At 44.0% G+C, this 21,301-nt stretch overlaps 1 protein-coding gene across 1 annotated transcript in view; it reads left to right on the top strand.

The window, feature by feature from the left end:
• Window positions 1–21,301, top strand: part of GABRR2 (gamma-aminobutyric acid type A receptor subunit rho2) — a 55,615-nt gene that overhangs the window by 25,128 nt on the left and 9,186 nt on the right. Inside the window, exons 3-6 of the mRNA XM_527448.8 lie at window positions 16,325–16,392; window positions 18,815–19,038; window positions 19,955–20,037; window positions 20,232–20,372. Coding sequence (XP_527448.5) covers window positions 16,325–16,392; window positions 18,815–19,038; window positions 19,955–20,037; window positions 20,232–20,372 — 516 coding nt within the window. The remainder of the gene's footprint in view (window positions 1–16,324; window positions 16,393–18,814; window positions 19,039–19,954; window positions 20,038–20,231; window positions 20,373–21,301) is intronic.

Here is a 21,301-nt window from a genome sequence, read left to right as displayed (position 1 = left end):
TTTGGGGCAGCAGCCTCCTTTTTGAGCTGCTTCTTGGACTCCCTGGCTCTGCCTCTCGTCTTCCCCACACTGGGTGAGGTTAGTGCTTCACTGCTACATTTTAGGAGAAATGGGATGGGGTACAGGAGCTGGAGAGAAGCTGGTCTTCTGGGGCTCCCTCGGGCTTCTTCCCAGGGGCTTCTACCCTTGAAGGAGGGGACACCTCTGGCCCTTCCCCAGCTTCCCTCTGGAACACAAGCCGTAACCTGACACCATGACACGCTCCTACTTGCTCCTTCCATTAAAATTAAACTTCCCTCCCTGCCCTGTGTCCCACACAGCCCCTCCTCTGCAGCCACCCACCCTCGTGGCAGTCTCATTCCTTTGCCTGGTACTTAAGGACCCCATCCGTGTGGAGGTGACCATCGAGGTCACCATGCTCCTGAAGGACTGGGCTGCTGGGCAGTGGGGCAGGGCTGGGTCCCATTAGACAGGTCTGTCATAGTTTTTTTTTCATTTTGTTTTCTGCTTTGAGGTATAATTAACAAGTAAAAATTGTATATATTTAAGGTATACAACTTGATGCCTTGATATGCATATATATTATAAAATCACCACAAACAAGCTTATAAATGTATCACCTCACATAGTTACCATTTTCTTTTGTGATGAGAATGCTTAAGGTCTACCCTCTTAGCAAATCCCAACTACTCAATACAGTGTTGTTAGTTATAGTCACATTGCTGTACATTCGATCACCAGAACTTACTCACTTTGCATAACTGAAACTTGTACACTTTAATCAATATTTCCTCATTCTCTTCATCCTCCAGTCCCTGGCAACCACTGTTCTCCTCTCTGCTTCTGTGAATTTGACTATTTTAGATTCCACGTCTAAGTGTGATCATGCAATATTTAGACAGGTCAAATTTAAGAAATTGGCCAGATATTCCTTGGAGATCTCTTGTAGGCATTGAAAAACATTTAGGCCATAGGATTTGGGTCAGAGATAGGCCCAGGAGGAAGACTGTCATTGGCTTTAGGGTGAGAGTTGGTTGTTGGGGGTGCGGGCGGGGAGCTGAGTATCTGCAGAGAAGAGAAAGGGCCCAAGGCCCTTGGGAGGGAGAGGAGGAGTCGGGCAAGAGCTGTCACAGAGACCCCAGAGGGAGGGAGTTTCAAGCAGGGCACCCCATGGGAGAGGTCAAAGAGGCCGAGGCCTAGGAAAAGTCTTGCCACTCAGCAAGGGCAGTGGGGAAGGAGGGGGCGCGCCGGTGGGAGATACCCATAGCTGGTCCAGATGGGATGTTGGAAGTCTGACAGCAAAAAGGAAGCGGCCACCAGGACATGGCAAGTTGTAGTCTCACTCCTGAATGTCTCCTTCAAGGTCGGGAATCCAGGGGTTCTCAACTTGAGTGTGGATCAGCATCACCCACCAGGCTACCTTAAACCCAGACCCCTGAACACATCCCTACAGTGTCTGATTCATCAGGCCTGGGGAGGGGCGGCCGAAGAATTTGCATCTCTAAGTGCCCGGGTGATGGTGATGCTGCTCTGGAGGGAGGAGCCACAGATCGAGTGCAGCCTCACCCACTCCCCACCCGCAATCGCATGCTCACACGTGGTGCTCATCACCTGTTTAGGAGCCGGCCCTCACCATAAGAAAAATCAGGCCTATTTCTAAACTGAAACGTTCGATTACCCCCACCGAGGGAAAAAGAGTCGTTGCCAACAGTTCAAATTAACTCAAACTTTGCAAGAAGCCCTTGAGGAAAGGAACATGCAGCAAATGCAAAGTCAAGCCATATAACCCCCAGTAACAATTCCCCTGCGCCAGCAATGCCAGGGCAGCTGGGCCCAGTCTGGCCACTCCTTGGCTATCCCATGGGGAGAAGCCCAGGTGCTGTTGGGGACTGGATGTTTTCCAACCTCACAGAGGCAGGGCAGAAGGCACCTCCTTCCTCAGGGATGAAGAATGTCTGAAATGTTTCCCCACACAATTAAGCTTACAGTCAGTGGAAAAGGGCAAGGCTGCCCACAGGCAAACTCATTTTCACAGAGGAGAGGGATACGGGGCTGTGTGCCTGGGGAGTTGGCTGTGGACAGGGAATTTTGAATGTTACGCTGAGGTAGTCCATCAACATATTCTTTATAGTTTATGCAGGGGTAAACTGTTCCGGCCCTGTTCCAGCACACTCCCTAGTCCACCTCAGACACTCTGCTAAAAAATTTTTGGGAGGTAAAACATTGTATTACTTTCCTCTAAGTTTTATAACAAATTATCACAAATGTGGAGACAACACAACACAGATGTATTATCTTACAGTTCTGTGGTTCAGAAGTCCGGAATGGGTCTCGCTGGGTTAGAAGCAAGGCGTCAGCAGGGCCATGTTCCTTTCTGGAGGTTCTAGGCAGCATCCATTCTCTTGTACTTCCTGGGTTCTAGAGGCCGTCCACGTTCTGTGGCTCCTGGCTCCCTTTCTCTGTGGTCAAAGCCAGCCAACAGCGGGCTAAGTCGTTTAAACATGGCATCACTCTGACCTTCTCTTCTGCCTCTCTCTTCCACATTTAAGGATTCTTGTGATTACATTGGGCCCACCTGGGTACTTCAGGCTACTCTCCCCATTGTAAGGTCAGCTGATTCGCTACCTTAATTATCTGCACATGTTCTTAGTTCTCCTTTGCCATCCAACCACACACATCCCCAGGTTCTGGAGGTGAGGATGTATAAATCTCTGGGGCATTATTCTGCCTACTACCGACATATATATGTAAGGTGCACAAGTCTTAAGTGTATAGCTTGAATTTTTACATATGTAGACAGTTACCCTTGAAAACACTATGCAGATCGAGATACAGAACTTTCCAGCTCCCAGAAGGCTCCCTCACACCCCCTCCCAAGGTACCCTTGGTACTTCCCAAGGGTAACCATTTTTCTGACCTCTGTCTCCATGGACTAGTTTTGCTTACTCTTGAACTGCATGTAAATGAAATCATACAGCATGTGACCCTCTCTCTTGAAACAACCCCAGCCATCTTTGGAGTGGTGGGACCATCGGAGAGTTTGCATCATTTTGAGGGCCAATCTGTCTCTCTGAGGCTCCTACGTATACCACCTTGAGAGCTGTAATTATGGTGCTACTCAGAAGAAGTCTCTCTTCCACATGACTATCCTTCAAATAGTTGAAGACTGTTTTCCGAAAGTTTTTAATTTTTACAAGATCAATAATCCATGCCCTTCAATAGACTCTAATATAGTGTGATCGTGAATGTGCCCACCCCGTACACTTCTCCCTGGGCCTGTGCTATTCACAGGCAGCTCTTGGTTCCAAACGCTGTCCCTCCTGGATGTACTTGGCTCATGCAGAGCCAGGGGAATTATCCCTTCTGTTTTTCTAGATGCCTATAAAAATCTTTTTCATGTCCTTCCAAAGCTATTTTATGCATATGAAATATGCATATATATCCTCCCCACCCCACTTTCTAGACGATTGTGCTATACATACTCTTGTGTGGCTATATATACTCTCGTTGTTATTGTACTATACATACTCTTCTGTACATTGGTTTTTTTTACTTAGCACTATATCTTGGGAATCTATCAGCTCATATACAACTTCTTCATATTTTTAATGGTTTATTATTCCACTGTATGGATCTATCATACTTTATTTGCCAACTGTCTTATTGAAGGATATTTAAATTGTTTCCACTATTTTGCTATCACAAGTCATATGTATATATGTCATTTTTAAAATTTTGTACATCTCTAATTTTGAAAATCATAGGATTCTCTAAATAGATACAGAAAAAACTCTTGATAAAGAACACCTATTGATGACAAGAATCCTTGGCAAACTCTCCTTACAACAAGCAAAAAAAAAAATTAAAATCCAATAGAAAAATGTGCAAAGAACAGAAACGGGCAATTCACAGAAGATGAAATCCTGGACCAGAAACATAGAAATGATCAGACTCATTGGTAATTAGAGAAATAAAAATGAAAACACTGAGAAAGAACTTTATACCTATCAGATAAGTGAGCCTTAGAAAGCTGAATCATGAAAGTCTCTGGGCTTTGAGGAGTCAGTCCTCAGCTAGTGAGTGTGACCACGTGTGCAGCACACAGGATGGAGTCGGCACCGTAGTCACCAGTTCCACGTGTCTGCCCGAAGTCAAGAACACGGAGCTGCACAGTATCGTGGGAATGGGAGGACTCTGGGAGGGGCTGGGGAAGTGAGGATCTGAAAGGGGGAGACTGGTGAGCAGACAGCTGCCACTCTCCACTTCGGTCTGAAGCCTGTTGAGCTGGGCAGGTTGACCTTGTGGGAAGCCCCACTTCGGGCTGCCTCTGTGGGCCTGGTGGTGGGCTTGGGCTGCTGTTGGATAGAAGGCCTTTCCAGGATCCCATCCCAGTTTACCTTGCCACACTTTCTCCCAAACAACAAACTTTTCCATGCCCTATGCTACTCCTATATATTTTGCTTCCGACTCCACAAACAGTCGCATCTTCATGTCATTTCATGGTGACAAAGATAATGGTGGATATTGAAGCAATGTGTCTTCATCATCAGAAACCTCTAGTCCAAATCACCCTGGACTCTCATAGCAAGAGCCATGTCAACTTAGTCCATTGGGTTTTTTCACTGTGAAGATAAAACACCACTTCTGCCATCAAGGCAGAATTGTGAGATGGAATGCCTGGATGCCTGAAGAGGAATTCTTAATGAACAGGAAGAGGACATGGCAAGCCCAACCCCTGGGGAGCTGTAGGGGAAGAAGACAGATGGGTAGACATAGAGGTCAAATGCACGTGTCCTTGCTTCCTTCTGGAGAGCAAGATCAGTATGTGAGGGAGCCCACGAACTCTGTGGGTGTGGTGGAGGAGGGGGGCTGGTGGCTCACTGGCTGGGCCTAGCATGGGAGGTTGCATGTGTGTGTGAGAGAGTGTGTATATATGTGTGAGTGTGTGTGCACGTATGCAAGCGTTTGCTGCTACATTGAGTATGAGGAAGGAGTAGTGATGCAGTTGTGATGGAGGGAGGTGGCTGGACGGATGAGTTGAAGCTGAGTGACTGCCCCCACCAGGTCAGAGAGGGGCATGACAGCCTTCTGAAGTCCATGAGTGCTCAGTGTGCAGTAAGCAGACGCTGGTGCTGAGATGGACAGCAGACCAACATAGGCTCCGGTCTGGACCCAGAGGCCCTAGCGTGAGAGGATTTCCCTGCTGGAGGCCAGAGGACCATGGATTTGCCAAAAGACAGATGAGATCCTTTGGACCTCAGCAGACACCAGTCCAGACAAGCGCTTAGTGGCAGAGACCAGCCAGCAAGCAAGGATTCAAGGGCCCCCTTTTGCCTCTGTGCCACAGGTCATCTACGGTGGGAGGAAATCTGAAACACTTTAAAACCTGGACTACACGGAGCTGCTGTTCATTACAACTTTTCCACACTTAACAGACATCTTAACAGACATAAGGGCTTCTGAGATGGATCAAAGAAACTGCCTTTTAAAAAAAACGTGCACATCTGAGAAGTGTGGGGGAATGATCTACTTGCCACACTACACTTATGCTCATCACACAACCTGAAGTGCCCTTCTTCCTCCCGCTACCTGTTAGAAGTAACTAGTGCTTCAAAGTCCAACCCAAATGCAGCCCGTTGGTGATGCTTTCTCCAGTGCCTGTGGCCTAAATTCAGCAAAAGCTGTCTCTTGTGTGAAATGTTCTCCAATGCCTTTCGTTAGACTTCACTGATCCTTCCTCTGGATCATATTATGAATGCTTCTTTTTCACTTCTGCGATGTGTCCTGAAACAGAGTCAGTTGCTCCTCTCCACGGATTTTAAGCTCCTGGAGGAAGGAACTGCGGCCTATGCATCTCCATATTGCGAATTGCAGTCTGCTCAGGGCTTGGTCTGGTGGACACAGTCAGGACAGGTATGAACCACTCAGTCAGTGCAGGCACAGGGACCCTAGGAAGCACTGACACATGGAAGGTCTTATTCAAATTCATCTCTGATGTGGATCTATTTCTTTAAATATCGTGACACTTAAAATATCAAATTCAGAGAAACAGTGAAAAATCGTTATTACTTATTTTTGCTTCAATTCATTTTACAAGTTTGACAAAATTTCATCCTAAGGCGAAGCCTTGTGAGAGAGCCTGAAGAATTCACTGAGCACAGCATTTCCTTGGGAAAATCCTTGCTGTGTTCTTGTTTCAGTGTAATGTGGCAAGTTCTCCTTGACTGATAATCCAGAACTTCAGAAATAGTTTTTTAAAAATCTCCATAATAACTGGGAGCACACATTGCTGACAATGACCAACTTTTCTTCAAGTGTGGCTCACAGATTTTTCTGCTGCTGGCTTCCACCTTTTATTCCATGGCACAGGTTGGAATGCTCTATTTCCGCCCACTCTGCTGGAGCTGAGCAAAACCGCATTCACCCATGACAGCAGCGTTGGAGCCCAGGGCCAGGAGACAGTTCAGGACCCTTGTTAGGGCCTGTGGAGTCTAGGGGCAGCGGGCAGTAAGCTGGCATGGCAGGCAACCCATCTTGGGTGCCTGTGATCCCCTCAGGAAATCAGATTTGCAGAGTGTGACCCTCAGTGACATAGACACCAGTGCTAAGAGGTTGGCAGAGTCATTCCTTCCTCCAATGTGTATTCAGCCCCCTTCAGACCAGACTGTCTGCTCTGTGAGTGCTGAGGGAAGTATGGGAGTAAGAGCCTCAGGCTCTGTCCTCTAGGTAAGTGAGTTAGGCCATAATAATAATGACAATGTTGATGTAACTATGTGTGTGTATGCGTATATGTATATGTATGTGTGTGTATATATATATATATATATATTTGTTTTTAGACTAAGTCTCTGTCATTCAGGCTGGAATACAGTGGCACGATCTTGGCTCACTGCAACCTCCGCTTCCCGAGTTCAAGCGATTCTCCTACCTCAGCCTCCAAGTAGCTGAGATTACAGGCATGAGCCCCCACACCTGGCTAATTCTTGTATTTTTAGTAGAGATGGGATTTTGCCATGTTGGCCAGGCTAGTCTCTAACTCTTGGCTTCAGGTGCCCCACCTGCCTCAGCCTCCCAAAGTGCTGGGATTACAGGTGTGACCCACCACAGCCAGACAGTGTAACTATTTATGGAGAACATCTTATATGTCAAACCTTTCCATGGGCTTTACATGGATGAGCACATTTAATCCTAATGATAGCCTGATAACCATATGAAGTTGGTACAATTATTATACCTATTTTAGAGATGAGGAAACTGAGGGAAAGAGAAATTATGTATGTACAAAGTCACACTACTAAGAAATGATAGTGACAAAATTCAGATACAGGCAGTGTATCAGTGGGTTTTTTTTTTTTTTTTTAACTTTTTTTGTAGCTGGCATAGTGGCTCACACCTGTAATCCCAGTGTTTTGGGAGCCTGAGGAGGGAGGATCCCTTAAGGCCAGGAGTTCCAGGTTATAGTGAGCTATGATCTTGCCACTGCACTCCCACCTGGGTGACAGAACAAGACCCTATCTCTAAAAATAAACCAAAAAAAAGTTTTTTGAATCACAGTCCTTTGAAAGTCTGTTTCCCAGAATAGTAATTAAAAATATCTGCCTCTCTCTGTCTCTGTCACACACACACCAGAGTGAGCACACACCCGCATGCATGCACACACACACACGCATGCACACTTTTTTTATATCCAGTTTCAGGGTGTTCACAGAATCCCTTCACCGGTCTTCAGGGACTCCATGGACACAGGGCTCCCCGCTGCCTGCCTCACACAGACAATCTCAACACGAGGATGATGGTGGATAACAGAGCACAAACACAAGCAAACTGTCAGGAGCAGCTGTGGGTGGCATGAAGGACCAGAGAGGGGATGCAGGGCCAGGCCGGGGATCTGAGGGACAGAGAGACGGCTCCACCCTGCTCGGGAGCTGGCTTCGTCTTGCAGCCCATGCACAGGGCATGGTGGTTTCTCGGGCTTATCATCCACTTCTTGGTATTGGTCATTCTTGGTACTGGCCCATACTGTGAGCCACAGCAAACAGAGGCCCCTCAACCACTGGAGAGCTGGTTGGGGAAGCCAGGAGTAGGAAATTCAGGGGCCCGCTTCCTGAGTCCAGGTTGGTGAATGACCCACCTGTGGGACCATAAAGCCATCAACACCTCCTGTCCTCCTCTTCCTCCCACACCTCAGTGGAACTTTGTGCCATTTGACCTTAGATCTTGGTCTCTATTGATATGCCAACCTCCCCGCCCCACACTAGTGTGGGTGAGTGGGAGTTGGGGGTTCTGGTGTTTTCTTGAGTGCAGATTTTGGAGGCTGACAAAGCAGAAAGACAGTTGCTCTCCCTGAAAGTTGATGAAGGAAGCAGGTGAGTGTTACACTAGGAAAAGAATGGGACACTGTGGGGACCCCACAACCTTACCCAGGGGCTCAGGAAAAGCCCCCTAGAAGAAAGGTAGAGTTTAAGTTGAGACCCTAGTCGGTTTGCCTAGATTTGAGACTCAAGCCCCTCAGCCTCACCTTCTCAGACAAGCTTTTAAGTCACTGTTTCCAAATACTGGTTTCTCAAATATTAATAGGTGTTATTTTTCTTTACTATTTTTAAAACTTTGAGCTATAATACACATTGAGAAAAGGACGCTAAACAAGTGTACAGTGAAATAGCTTAAAATAAACCCAGGTGAACCATCATTCAGATCAAGAAAAATAATATTTCTATTCCCCAGAAACCCATCACCTATCCATATGCCATTCCAGTCAGGTACCTTTTGGCCATTACTTCCTTGACTTTTTATTCTTTCATCTCCAACATACATAATCTTCAACCCCATAATTTAGCTTTGTATGTTTTGGAATTTTATATAAATGAAAGCATACAGTACATATTCATCCATAAGATGAAAATCTCTTATGTTATTGCATGTAACTATGAAATTCCATTGTATGAATACACCACAATGTATCCTATACTAGAGACAGACATTTGGGAGATTTCCAGCTTTTAGCTATTACAAAGAATGCTTTGTGAATATTTTTGTGTATGTCTTCTGGTGCACATTCACATACATTTCTCGAAGTAGAGTCCCTGGGTCATGGGGTGTACATAGCTTCCATTTTTCTAGGTAATGCATTGAAAGGTAGTGGTACCAATTTGCAGCCCCCACCCCCCGCCCCCCCCCGCCCACCACTGGCAAGGTATGAGAGTTCCTGTTGCCCCATATCCTTGCCAACACCTGGGATAGTCACCCATTCATTTGAGCCACTTTTGTTAGTATATAGTAAGAATATCTTATTGTGGTTTTAATGGAGCTATTAATGAGGTTGAGCACCTTTCCAGATGTTTATCATTTTTGTTGTTGTGGTAGTAGTAATTATTTTCTTTTCTTTTTTTTAGATTTTAGATTCAGCAGGTACATGTGTGTTTTTGTTAAATACATGTGTAATGGTGGGCATTGGGCTTCTAGTGTACCCACCACACAAATATGTTTATTGTTAATTTCCTCTTTTGTGAAATGCCTATTCAAATCTCTTGCTTGTTTTTATATTGGGTTATTTGACTTGTTCTTAATGGAACTCTTAGGAGTTATTTATATATTCTGTATACTAGCTCTTTGTCAGTTATTTGTATTACATAGTTATTCTCATGCTGCTATAAATAACTGCCTGAGACTGGGTAATTTATAAAGGAAAGAGGTTTAATTGACTCACAGTTCAGCATGGCTTGGGAAGCCTCAGGAAACTTACAGTCAGGGCAGAAGGTGAAGGAGAAGCAAGGCACCTTCTTCACAAGGCAGCAGGAAGGAGAAGTGCTGAGCAAAGTGGGGAAGAGCCCCTTATACAACCATCAGATCTTGAGAGAACTCACTCACTATCATGAGAACAGCATGGGGAAAACCATCCCCCATGATTCAATTACCTCCACCTGGTCTGACAAGTGAGGATGATGGGGATAATGAGGATTACAATTAAAGATGAGATTTAGGTGGGGACAGAAAGCCTAATCATGTCAAATAGTGAATATTCCAATACATGAACATGATATATTTCTCCATTTATTTAGGTCTGCTTTAATTTCTCTCAATAATGTTTCATAGTTTTCTACATGGAGGACTTCAGATAGTTTCATAGACCTATTTCTATGTACTTATTTCTAGGTACTTTTGATGATTTCATAAATGATACTTTAAAAGAATCATTTTTTAAAACTCTGCTGGTATAGAGAAATGTAATTGATTTTTATATACTGACTCTATATTTAACAATCTTGTTAAACTCTTTTATCAGTCTAATAGTTTATCTACGATTTTTAAATTTTATGTACTCAATCATACAACATGCAAATAATGTCATAACTTTCCAACGGTCATAACTGTTTTTTTCTTTTCCTATTGCACTGGCTAAAACCTTTAGGACAATGGTAGTGGCATCAATGGCATTCTTGTCTTACTTACAATTTCCAAGGAAATCTTACAATGGTTTACTATTAAAGATGGTATTTAATGTAGATTTTTTGGTAGCTCTCCTTCATCACATTGAGAAAATTCCCTTCTATTCATTTTTTAAAAAATCATAAATAGGTACTGATTTTAACAAACGCTTTTCTGCAATTATTGAGGTAAAGAATTTTCTTTTGTAGTCTGTTAATGTGGAAATTTATATTGATTCTAAGTTTTATAGTTTTCCAGTTTTATGCAGAAACTCTCAATCTTAATGTTTAAAAATCTATTTGCACGTAGTAAACTTCGATATTTTAAAGTCTATCTTATTTCAGTATCCAAAGACCCCTATGGATCTGTTTATATTCTTTATTTTCCTGCTGGTTATTGTGTATGCCTTATTTTCTGATGTGCCTGCTTATTTTTGCTTATGAACTTATTTATATAATAATATAAATAATAATTTATAATTTATATAATAATATAAATAATTTATAATTTATATAATAATATAAATAATTTATAATTTATATAATAATATAAATAATTTATAATTTATATAATAATATAAATAATTTATAATTTATATAATAATATAAATAATTTATAATTTATATAATAATATAAATAATTTATAATTTATATAATAATATAAATAATTTATAATTTATATAATAATATAAATAATTTATAATTTATATAATAATATAAATAATTTATAATTTATATAATATAAATAATTTATAATTTATATAATATAAATAATTTATAATTTATATAATATAAATAATTTATAATTTATATAATATAAATAATTTATAATTTATATAATATAAATAATTTATAATTTATATAATATAAATAATTTATAATTTATATAATAATATAAATAATTTATAATTTATATAATAATATAAATAATTTATAATTTATATAATAATATAAATAATTTATAATTTATATAATAATATAAATAATTTATAATTTATATAATAATATAAATAATTTATAATTTATATAATAATATAAATAATTTATAATTTATATAATAATATAAATAATTTATAATTTATATAATAATATAAATAATTTATAATTTATATAATAATATAAATAATTTATAATTTATATAATAATATAAATAATTTATAATTTATATAATAATATAAATAATTTATAATTTATATAATAATATAAATAATTTATAATTTATATAATAATATAAATAATTTATAATTTATATAATAATATAAATAATTTATAATTTATATAATAATATAAATAATTTATAATTTATATAATAATATAAATAATTTATAATTTATATAATAATATAAATAATTTATAATTTATATAATAATATAAATAATGATTTATAATTTATATAATAATATAAATAATGATTTATAATTTATATAATAATATAAATAATGATTTATAATTTATATAATAATATAAATAATGATTTATAATTTATATAATATAAATAATGATTTATAATTTATATAATATAAATAATGATTTATAATTTATATTTATATTTCATAGTATAATTTATATTTATAATATTTTAATAGAAAAAATTAGAGACCAAGGATGATGTTATCTTCCTCCAGAGGGGATTTATGTTTATTTCTGCCAGGTGCCTGGTAGCATTAACACCCGAGGTTGCTTGAGGGGACTACCACTCCGGAGAGCTTTAATCCGTGTTCGGTGACTGACATAATTTAAGCTGCGAACCCTACAAAGGTTTATCTACTCTGGTCCACTTTCATTTCTAGAATGCAGTCTTTGGGATGTACAATATATGAAGTACGAAGCTCTACTAAGTGAGCACTTGGGCCCTAATCCTGTCCCACAGCCCCTTGAAGTCATCAAAAGCATCTCTCTGCCTCTCAATTCCCCTCCTGAGTTGGCAAATGCCCCTAAGAGAAGTAGATCCAAATACTGGGCCATCCCCTTGGGACTCTGCTTCACCTAGACCCCCAATCCTGGCCTGTTTTGTTAACTTTGATGCCTCCAAAAGTAAGTTTTTCTTCTGGCACATTGGTTCACACCTGTAATCTCAGCACTTTGGGAGGCTGAGGCGGGCGGATCACTTGAGGCCAGGAGTTTCAGACCAGCCTGGCCAACACGGTGAAACTCCATCTCTACTAAAACTACAAGAATTAGCCAGGTGTGGTGGTGCACACCTGTAATCCCAGCTACTTGGGAGGCCGAGGCACAAGAATCGCTTGAACCCGGGAGGTAGAGGTTGCAGTGAGCCGAGATCATGCCACTGCACTCCAGCCTGGGTGACAGAGTGAGACTTTGTCTTAAAAACAGAAAAAAAAGTAAATTTTTCTATTTTTGTCCAATTTTTAAATTTTCAGTAGAAATGTTAGTGTGAATTACTTAGCTTGCTATTACTGGAATTCCTTGATTGATTTTCTAGTGTTAAAACCAGTTTTGCATTCCTGGAGTGAACCTGATTTGGACATGATTTATTATCTTTTTCAGTGTTTTGCTGGATGTGATAAATCCCTAAAGTGTGCTTTCCAGGACCATGAGAAGAAAAATTAAAGCGGAAAGTTAGGAACCAAGAAGAGCCCTTGGCTAAGCATGTATTTCCCTTATGCTGCCTTGAATTTGTCACCTAACTGGCTACACTGCCTGAAATCTCACCAGAGAAGAGAAATCCCAAAGAGAAGTCTCTTTGCATTATCAGATCCCTCATTATTTTTTAAAAAATTATTTATTTACAGACAGGGTCTCACTCTATTGCCCATGCTGGAGTGCAGTGGCGCATGCTCACAGCTTACTGAAGCCTGGACCTCCCTGGCTCAAGCAATTCTCCACCTCAGTCTCCTGAGCAGCTGGGACTACAGGTGCATGCCACCATGCCCAACTAATTTTTGTATTTTCTGTAGAGACAGGGTTTCGCCGTGTTATTGAGGCTGGTCTTGAACTCCTAGGTTCAGATGATCCACCCACCTTGGCTTCCCAAAGTGTTGGGATTACTGATGTGAGCCACTTCACCCAGCCCAGCCCCTCTCTTAAAGCAGAAAACCCTACAGCAGTGTTAAGCGGCCAAGCCTCATTAGTTTAATGAGACTACTTTCCTTCTAAATAGGACTTGTTAGGACTTAGCCCCACTCAAAACATAAAATTGTTCATGGAAGAAGAAGAAAGACCAGTAATTTGCAAGAATTTCTCCCAAATCTAGGTTGGGAAGGGCCACAAAGTGGAGATCTTGAGAGCCAGGCAGTGGGGCAGGTCAAAGGCAGCGCTCAGACCAAGGAGGGCAGGGCCTTTGGTCTCTGTTGAAACTTGAGGTGCGAGTTTCCCTGAATGTGGCCTTGGGACCTCCTGAATAGAAAGATTGTTTTCCTCCAACAATCTGGGGCATCTGAGACCTTGACCTGCACTCCGCATGGGCAATACCTCCAGAGCACTGATGCCTCCCTTGCAGTTTTTATCAAATTTCTCCTTAAAAGGGCACTGGAGCTCTGAAGAGCAAGCCAGGCCCTGAGAACAGACAGACACAGTAACTAACACCAAGCCAGCTGACATTTTATCTGGAAAATGCCTGAGCCAAAACTAGCTCCTGGTCAAACACTGTGCATGTTATCTGAAAACCAGGCCACTAGAACATGAATCCAAGAGGGCCATCGCTGTATTGTTTCTTCCCTGCGGCTCTTGGGACTGCTGTATCCAGCAGGTCACCTGGCACTTTAGAGAAAGTAGGCACAGGAGAGATGGGGAACAGGGAGAGTACAGTACATCTTCCACAGGAGGCTGTGCTACCCCAGAATTTAAAGTGCCACTCTGGGCCATTTTAACACCTCAGACTAATGAAGGGTCCCCAGGATGAGGGAATGAATGGTGTTGGGAGCCTCTAGCAGGGAGCGGGATCTAGGTACTAGGAGACAGCTCTGGCCAGGCTGCCCACACACCCTCCTTCAGGTTGCAAGGCCCTCAGGGGAGAAAGATAGGTTAATTGGTAAGCCCTGAGGAGGGGCCTCCTCCCACAGGGACCATCCCATTTCTGGCACCCTCAAAGCACTTCTGGAGCCTGGAATAAAAAGAGAATGCAGGCCGGTGCGGTGGCTCACGCCTGTAATCCCAGCACTTTGGGAGGCCGAGGCGGGCGGATCACTTTTGGTCAGGAGTTCGAGACCAGCCTGACCAACATGGTGAAACCCTGGCCTCTACTAAAAATACAAAAAATTAGCCAGGTGTGGTGGCAGGCGCCTGTAATTCCAGCCACTCAGGAGGCTGAAGCAGGAGAATTGCTTGAACCTGGGAGGCAGAGGTTGCAGTGAGCCGAGATTGTGCCACTGTACTCCAGCCTGGGCAACAGAGCGAGACTCTGTCTCAAAAGAAGAGAGAATACGGACGACTGTCAGAGCAAAGATTTCTCATGGGCCCTGATCTTAGCTATCATCTGAGGAACAGAGAAAAATAGAACGTTCAACTTATACCCTGATTTATCTGAGAGGGAAAAATTAATGCATTGTACTTATTTTCTTTCACGTTTAAGAACACAGAAAATAGTCACCCAACCTCACCAGTAATGAATAAAATACTTCCATTCTATTAGGCTCAGCCAAAACAGGAAATCTTTAACGGTGGGATTTCAAGTGTTCGCAAGCCTATGGGGAGCCGTGGGGGAGTCAGCGAGGCCATCCCCCACCCTGGACTACTTCCAAGAGGACCTCTACCCTGCATTTGGGCGGGAGCTGAGGACTGGGCTTTCTAGTTCCTGCGTACGCAGTGTGGGAAACTCTGGTCCTCCTTCCCTGCCCATGGCCAAAGTCTCAGCCCCTTCCAGTTCTGCTCATTCCTCAGGACTCAGACTCACCAAGTCCCCCTAAGGTTCTCCCCGCTCAAACCACAGTGGGTCAGAACGTCCTGATCCTGTGTTCCCTGGTCAGGGCTCAGAGGACCCACGTGCAGCTAGGCTGGCCTCTGGACAATGCCCTCTCCCGCTGAGGCCCAGCCTAGCCGCACCTGACTTCCAGTGTGATGGCATTCATTAACATGCCTGATAGATGCAGGTTGTTGGTTTTTCCCTTTCTAAGTTTAAAAAAATATTAAAATCCAAAAAACATTTTACTAAAGCATAACATACACACAGAAAAGTGCACCCATTGTAAGTGTACCGCTCACTACATTCTCCTAAAGTGAACTTATCTACGTAACCATCACCCAGCTCAAGGAAAAGGACAGGACCCCACAGACAAACTCAGTTTTAGAAATCTTGCCGTAGGCCAGATGAAGTTCAGTGCTAGTTTCCGTGCTGGGTTTTCTCATACTTCTAATCTGACATGGCCTGACAAGGTTTCATTGTCCTTTGCTGTGATGTGACATTGCACAGAGAAGATCTTGTCTCACCCCGGGTTGAAGGCCTCTAGAGCGCTGCACCCCAGCTATATGTCAGGGTCTCTGTAGGTAGAGCCTGAATGACCAAATGAATCCAGACCAGGGCATGCAGGTGCCCAGCCCAGAGCTGGATGCTCTTGGGCCTCATTCTCTTTTTCAGATGTCACAGGAGGCCCAGTGACCAGGGTCTCCAGTCAGGCACTACAGCCACATTATTACCTCTACCCTACAGAGACAGCCCTGGGATGTAAAAAGTGGTGATCAGCTCATTGATTCATCCAGTAAGCATGGATTACACATTCAGCCTGGCCCAGGGATGGCACATAAGGCAGGCACAGTCCCTGATGTTGTGGAGAGAGCTCAGACACCCAACAGGTCAGGAACCAGCAAGAAACCCTCATAGAATTCTAAACCTCTGCCCTACTCTGCTCCAGTCCTGGCTCCCCGGGGGAAGCCAACTGGGGCTGTTCCCAGCCCAAAGGTAGAGAGGAAGGTGCCTTAACCAGCTGTCTCTGCTCTTCTGCAGGCCCTGCCATCCCAGTGGGCGTGGACGTGCAGGTGGAGAGCCTGGACAGCATCTCCGAGGTGGACATGGTATGCAGCGGCCTCCAGTGAGACAGCGTGAGAGCCTGTAGTGTAGTGGGCCTCGGTGGTGCAGGCTGTGCCCGTGTGGGCAGAGCGGGAGCCAGAGGTGATAAAATGGGCACTTGGAAGTTGGCCCTGGAGCAGTAAAATCTAAAGCGGGCATTCTCACTGCGTGGGTAAAAATAACCTAAGGAGTTGGTTAAATGTGGGTTCCTGGGCCCCATTTCACACTTCCTGATTCAGAATCTCTGGGAGTGATACTTTGCATTTTCAACACACTCCACAAATAATGCAAGTGATCAGGCAAACCACACCTGGTGGGGTACTGGAGGTGGATAGTTTCAGGCTGAAATCTTGCAGCTTTCTGATGTTCAGTTCCTGCTGCAAGTGCAGTCCCCCTACTCACTCTGTGGCAGTGTCCCCCACTCCATGTCTACCCCAATTCTACCACCACAGGCCTGGGTGTCCTGCAGAGCTCACAGTGGAGAGGTGTGCCCCCCACCCCAGGGCCCCAGCCTCCTGTCTTCCTTCTTCTGTATGCCTCTCTTTCAGTTTGCAAACTTCCTCTTTCTTCTGCCTCAGGGATCTTGAGCACGCTTCAGCTCTGGCCTTCCCGACAGCTATCTCCTTCTTATCCTTCAGGACTTAGCTAAAATGAGACTTCATCAAAGAGGCTTCCCTGACCTCCTGATCTAAAGAATTTCTGTTTTTTCTTCATAGCCTACATCATCATTTATAATTGTGCTAGATATTTATTTGGGGAGTTTTCTTATATATCGGTTGTCTTCCATGCTTGACTATAAGCTCCATGAATGCAGGGACTCATGTTTTTCTTTACCCCAATATCTCCAAGTCTAGTCCAGTGTGGCACCACAGGGGCCCTGAAAATGTGTGGAATAAATAAAAGTCGGGGAGGCTCCACTTGCCAGCACTGCATCCCACTTGCAATGCTGTCATCTGCCCTTGAAGAGTGGGAACGCCCCTTGCTCCTAATGGACCCAGCATGGCAGAGCTGATATGATTGATACTGAGGTTGTGCACCCCCCATAGCTCCAGCACCTGGTAAAATACGGGGCCCAGGTGTGAATGGTGCAGGTATGACAGTTTCCAAGATGCTAGATTGTACATTGCCAGCCCCTTTGGATATCCAACAGCTGAGCCCAGTTCCAGAACCAGCTGTGTCTACAACAGCCTGGCTGCCCTAGACTGAATCAACCCAGATGTCTGTGGTGAGTGTGAAGACTTTTGTCCTGTGTGGCTCAGGATCACAGGGAGAGGTATCTAGAATGACTCGCCTCTCGCAGAGCAACCACCAACCTGTGGGAAGGCAGGTGGACTCCAGCAGTAGGTAGGTAACATCCAAGGTAGCCATACACAGCTGGTGTTTGTGAATCTGCACTTCCCCTGGGCAATGGCCCTCAGAGCCTGCTCTTCAGCTCTGTGACCAAGAAGGGAAATAGCCAGAAGGGGCATTTGGCTGGTCTCTTCCTACTCATGTATTGGCTGCTCTCCATGTGTGTGGAGGGGGGAGTTCCTGGCAGCTGCTGATGCACTGGGAGCCAGGATCAGTCTAGGGACAGACTCTCATGCATGCACTATCCCAGTGCTCACTCATTCTTTCCTCTCTTCCTGGGGCTCCCTCTGGGCCCACCACAACCACGAACTCTTTCCAGCCTTCCTCCACCCAGAAGAAGATCTTTTGGGCAGTTATTTTTCCATTTGCACCCGTGGCAGCTTTGGCTATGGGGAAGGACCAAACTCTTAAGGAATCAACCATGCAGGCAAGGAGACACTTTTGAACAAGGTAAGATTTCAGGCAGAAATTATAGTAGGTATGCAGCTGCCCATCCCCTCATCCATTTATCTCCCCGATCTTTCAACCAGCAAATATCTATTGAGCATCTACTATGTGCTTTGCCAGGCACTAAATTCTGTGATGAATGGGGATGCAATGGTGGGCAAGACACAATTTTTCCTTCAAGGATCTTATAAGCCTAATGGCAAGAATCCTCCTAAGAGGGACATTCGACAATCCAGGTTTCTGGAAGTGGCCACTAAGCTGAAATGGAATGGTTAGCCAATGGGTAAGGAACCATGTGTGCAGAGGTCTAAGTGAGAGAGAGCAGAGCTTTGGAGAAATCCTTCCCTACTGGCCACCAGGCCAGGCTGCGAGCATCACAGCTGCAGTTTTCATTTGCAAAGCCTGAGGGGCTGGTTGCTCAGTCTCCTGGGCTCCAAGCGCATGATCCATAAAAATGAGCCATTCTCTTTCCAACTGCACAGTGCCATCTTGCCACAGGGCTGCAGAACTGTTACCTCTGAATCTGGATGCTGAGCCTGAGATGTCCACCACAGTAGTGAATGATGGGTTGATTGTAAGGAAGAAAACCTTCTAAGCCATTTTTGTCTGGTCTCATCCCGGCTCCCACAGGACTTCACTATGACCCTGTACCTGCGGCATTACTGGAAGGATGAGAGGCTAGCTTTCTCCAGCGCCAGCAACAAGAGCATGACCTTCGATGGCCGGCTGGTGAAGAAGATCTGGGTCCCTGATGTCTTCTTTGTTCACTCCAAAAGATCGTTCACTCATGACACCACCACTGACAACATCATGCTGAGGGTGTTCCCAGATGGACACGTGCTGTACAGCATGAGGTAGCTGTCTGGGGGCCATTGTTCCTCTGTCCAGTGCCGTTCTGGTATGTGTGATCAGGCCCTTTGGCCCTGAAGACTGTCACTGCAGTTGGGTCTGTGGGTTCCTGGATGGGAGGAGCCTTCTGATGCTAGTCAGAACTATCTAAACATGACATGGCCACCCCAGCAGGGGACAACTTCCCCATCATTGGGGGTCTTAAGCTTGGGTGAGAAGACTACTTTGGCCTGAATGAGACAATGACCTTCCACATACTGTACCTTCTGTTCCCTGAGAGCATGTGATTCTAGTTGATTGATAATAAAGATGAAAAAAAAAGCTTTAAAAAAATAGATTAAAAAAAAGCCCCCCCCCCCGCCCCCCAAAAAATAGCTACTGTGTTTTGAGTGCTATTGCAGATTGGCTTCTGGAGTATGGGGAGTCACATAAGAAGTCATGTTCCACATCTTTAAAAAAATGCTTTTTTCTTACTTGTCACTGATGAAACTCATTGTCCCACATCCCCCTGGTCTGCTTGTACAGTTCACCAGAATGCAATGCTGATACTAGACACTTCTGGCCTTCGGTGGAAGTTGATGAGGGGGCCTCCCAGGCATCTCTGGAGGAGGTGGCCCTGCTGGCTGAGGGCAAAGCCCAGAGAGAGGCACAGGAGAGAGCCATTAGCAGCCAGCACCACCAGTGGCTGGGGAAGGGGAGCACCAGCCCAGTAATGGGGATCTTGCAGAGCACTAATACTCTACTACAGAAGACAAAACTCTAGAAGTTAAGGTTCTATAACTCAGATAACTATGTTTCCAAACTTCTGCAGCAGATGTGAGGAGGCAGCTGCTCAGTTGTGTGCTGTGCCTTCTTGCTCTGGGCAGATGTAGGAGCCAATAATTCACTGCACAAGCCAATATGTGACTCTGGGTTGTCTAGGATTACGGTCACTGCCATGTGCAACATGGACTTCAGCCACTTTCCCCTGGACTCCCAGACCTGTTCTTTGGAGCTGGAGAGCTGTAAGTATCAGCATTCCTAATTCCTTCGCTTTCTTTCCTCTCTGATCTTTGTGCCATTTTAGTAATCATGAGACTGAGCACTGCCCGCCAGCGTTAAGACCTATTTACTTCTGGACTGGCATAGGATTTCCCTGTTACTTCACCCTGCATCAGAAGCGAAGGAGTCAAATTAACTTGTTTTCCTCTTCCCAAAGATGCCTATACAGATGAAGATCTAATGCTGTACTGGAAGAATGGGGATGAATCCCTAAAAACAGATGAGAAGATCTCCTTGTCTCAGTTTCTGATTCAGAAATTTCACACAACTTCCAGACTGGCCTTCTACAGCAGCACTGGTAGCTATCTTTTGCCACAATCTGATTCAAATGTGCAAGAAAGCACATTTGAATTCTTCTTCAGCCTTAACCCCAAGGAAAATATGTTTTGTGTGTGTTTTGTTTTTTGTTTTGAGACAAGGTCTCACTCTGTCTCCCAAGCTGGAGTGTAGTGGCGAAATCATGGTTCACTGCAGCCTCAACCTCCCAGGCTCAGGTGATCCTCCCACGTCAGCCTCCTGAGTAGCTGGGACTACAGGCACTGCCACCATGTCCAGCTAATTTTTAAAATTTTTTTTGTAGAGATGAGGTCTTACTATGTTGCCCAAGCTGGTCTCGAACTCCTGGACTTAAGCAATCCTCCTACTTCGGCCTCCCAAAGTGCTGGGACTACAGGCCTGAGCCATCATGCTCAGCCTAAATTTTGATTATTAAAATAGTGTAGCCTAGAATAGGTTCTGGCTTCTACCTACCAGGAGTTCGAGACCAGCCTGGCCAACATGGCAAAACCCCATCTCTACTAAAAATATAAAAATTAGCCAAGCATGGTGGTATGCACCTGTAATCCCAGCTACTCGGGAGGCTGAGACAGGAGAATTGCTTGAACCCAGGAGACGAAGGTTGCAGTGAGCTGAGATTGCACCACTGCACTCCAGCCTGGGGGACAGAGTGATACTCCGTCTCAAAAAAAAAAAAAAAGAAAAGAAAAGAAATTAGCCAGGCATGGTGACACATGCCCCTGGTCCCAGCTACTCAGGAGGCTGAGGAGGGAGGATTGCTTGAGCCCAGGAGTTTGAGGCTGCAGTGAGCTATGATTGTGCCATTGCACTCCAGTCCGGGCAATAGAGCGAGACCCTGTCTCTATTCAAAAAAATAAAGAGAGAGAAATAGAATAAAGGTTCCCAGGAACTCATGGGAGGGGGAATGGAGAGTTATTGTGTAATGGGTGC

This window comes from Pan troglodytes, chromosome 5 (genome assembly GCF_028858775.2).
Source record: "Pan troglodytes isolate AG18354 chromosome 5, NHGRI_mPanTro3-v2.0_pri, whole genome shotgun sequence".
NCBI classification, from domain to species: domain Eukaryota; kingdom Metazoa; phylum Chordata; class Mammalia; order Primates; family Hominidae; genus Pan; species Pan troglodytes.
This window is presented reverse-complemented; position numbering and strand designations above follow the sequence as displayed.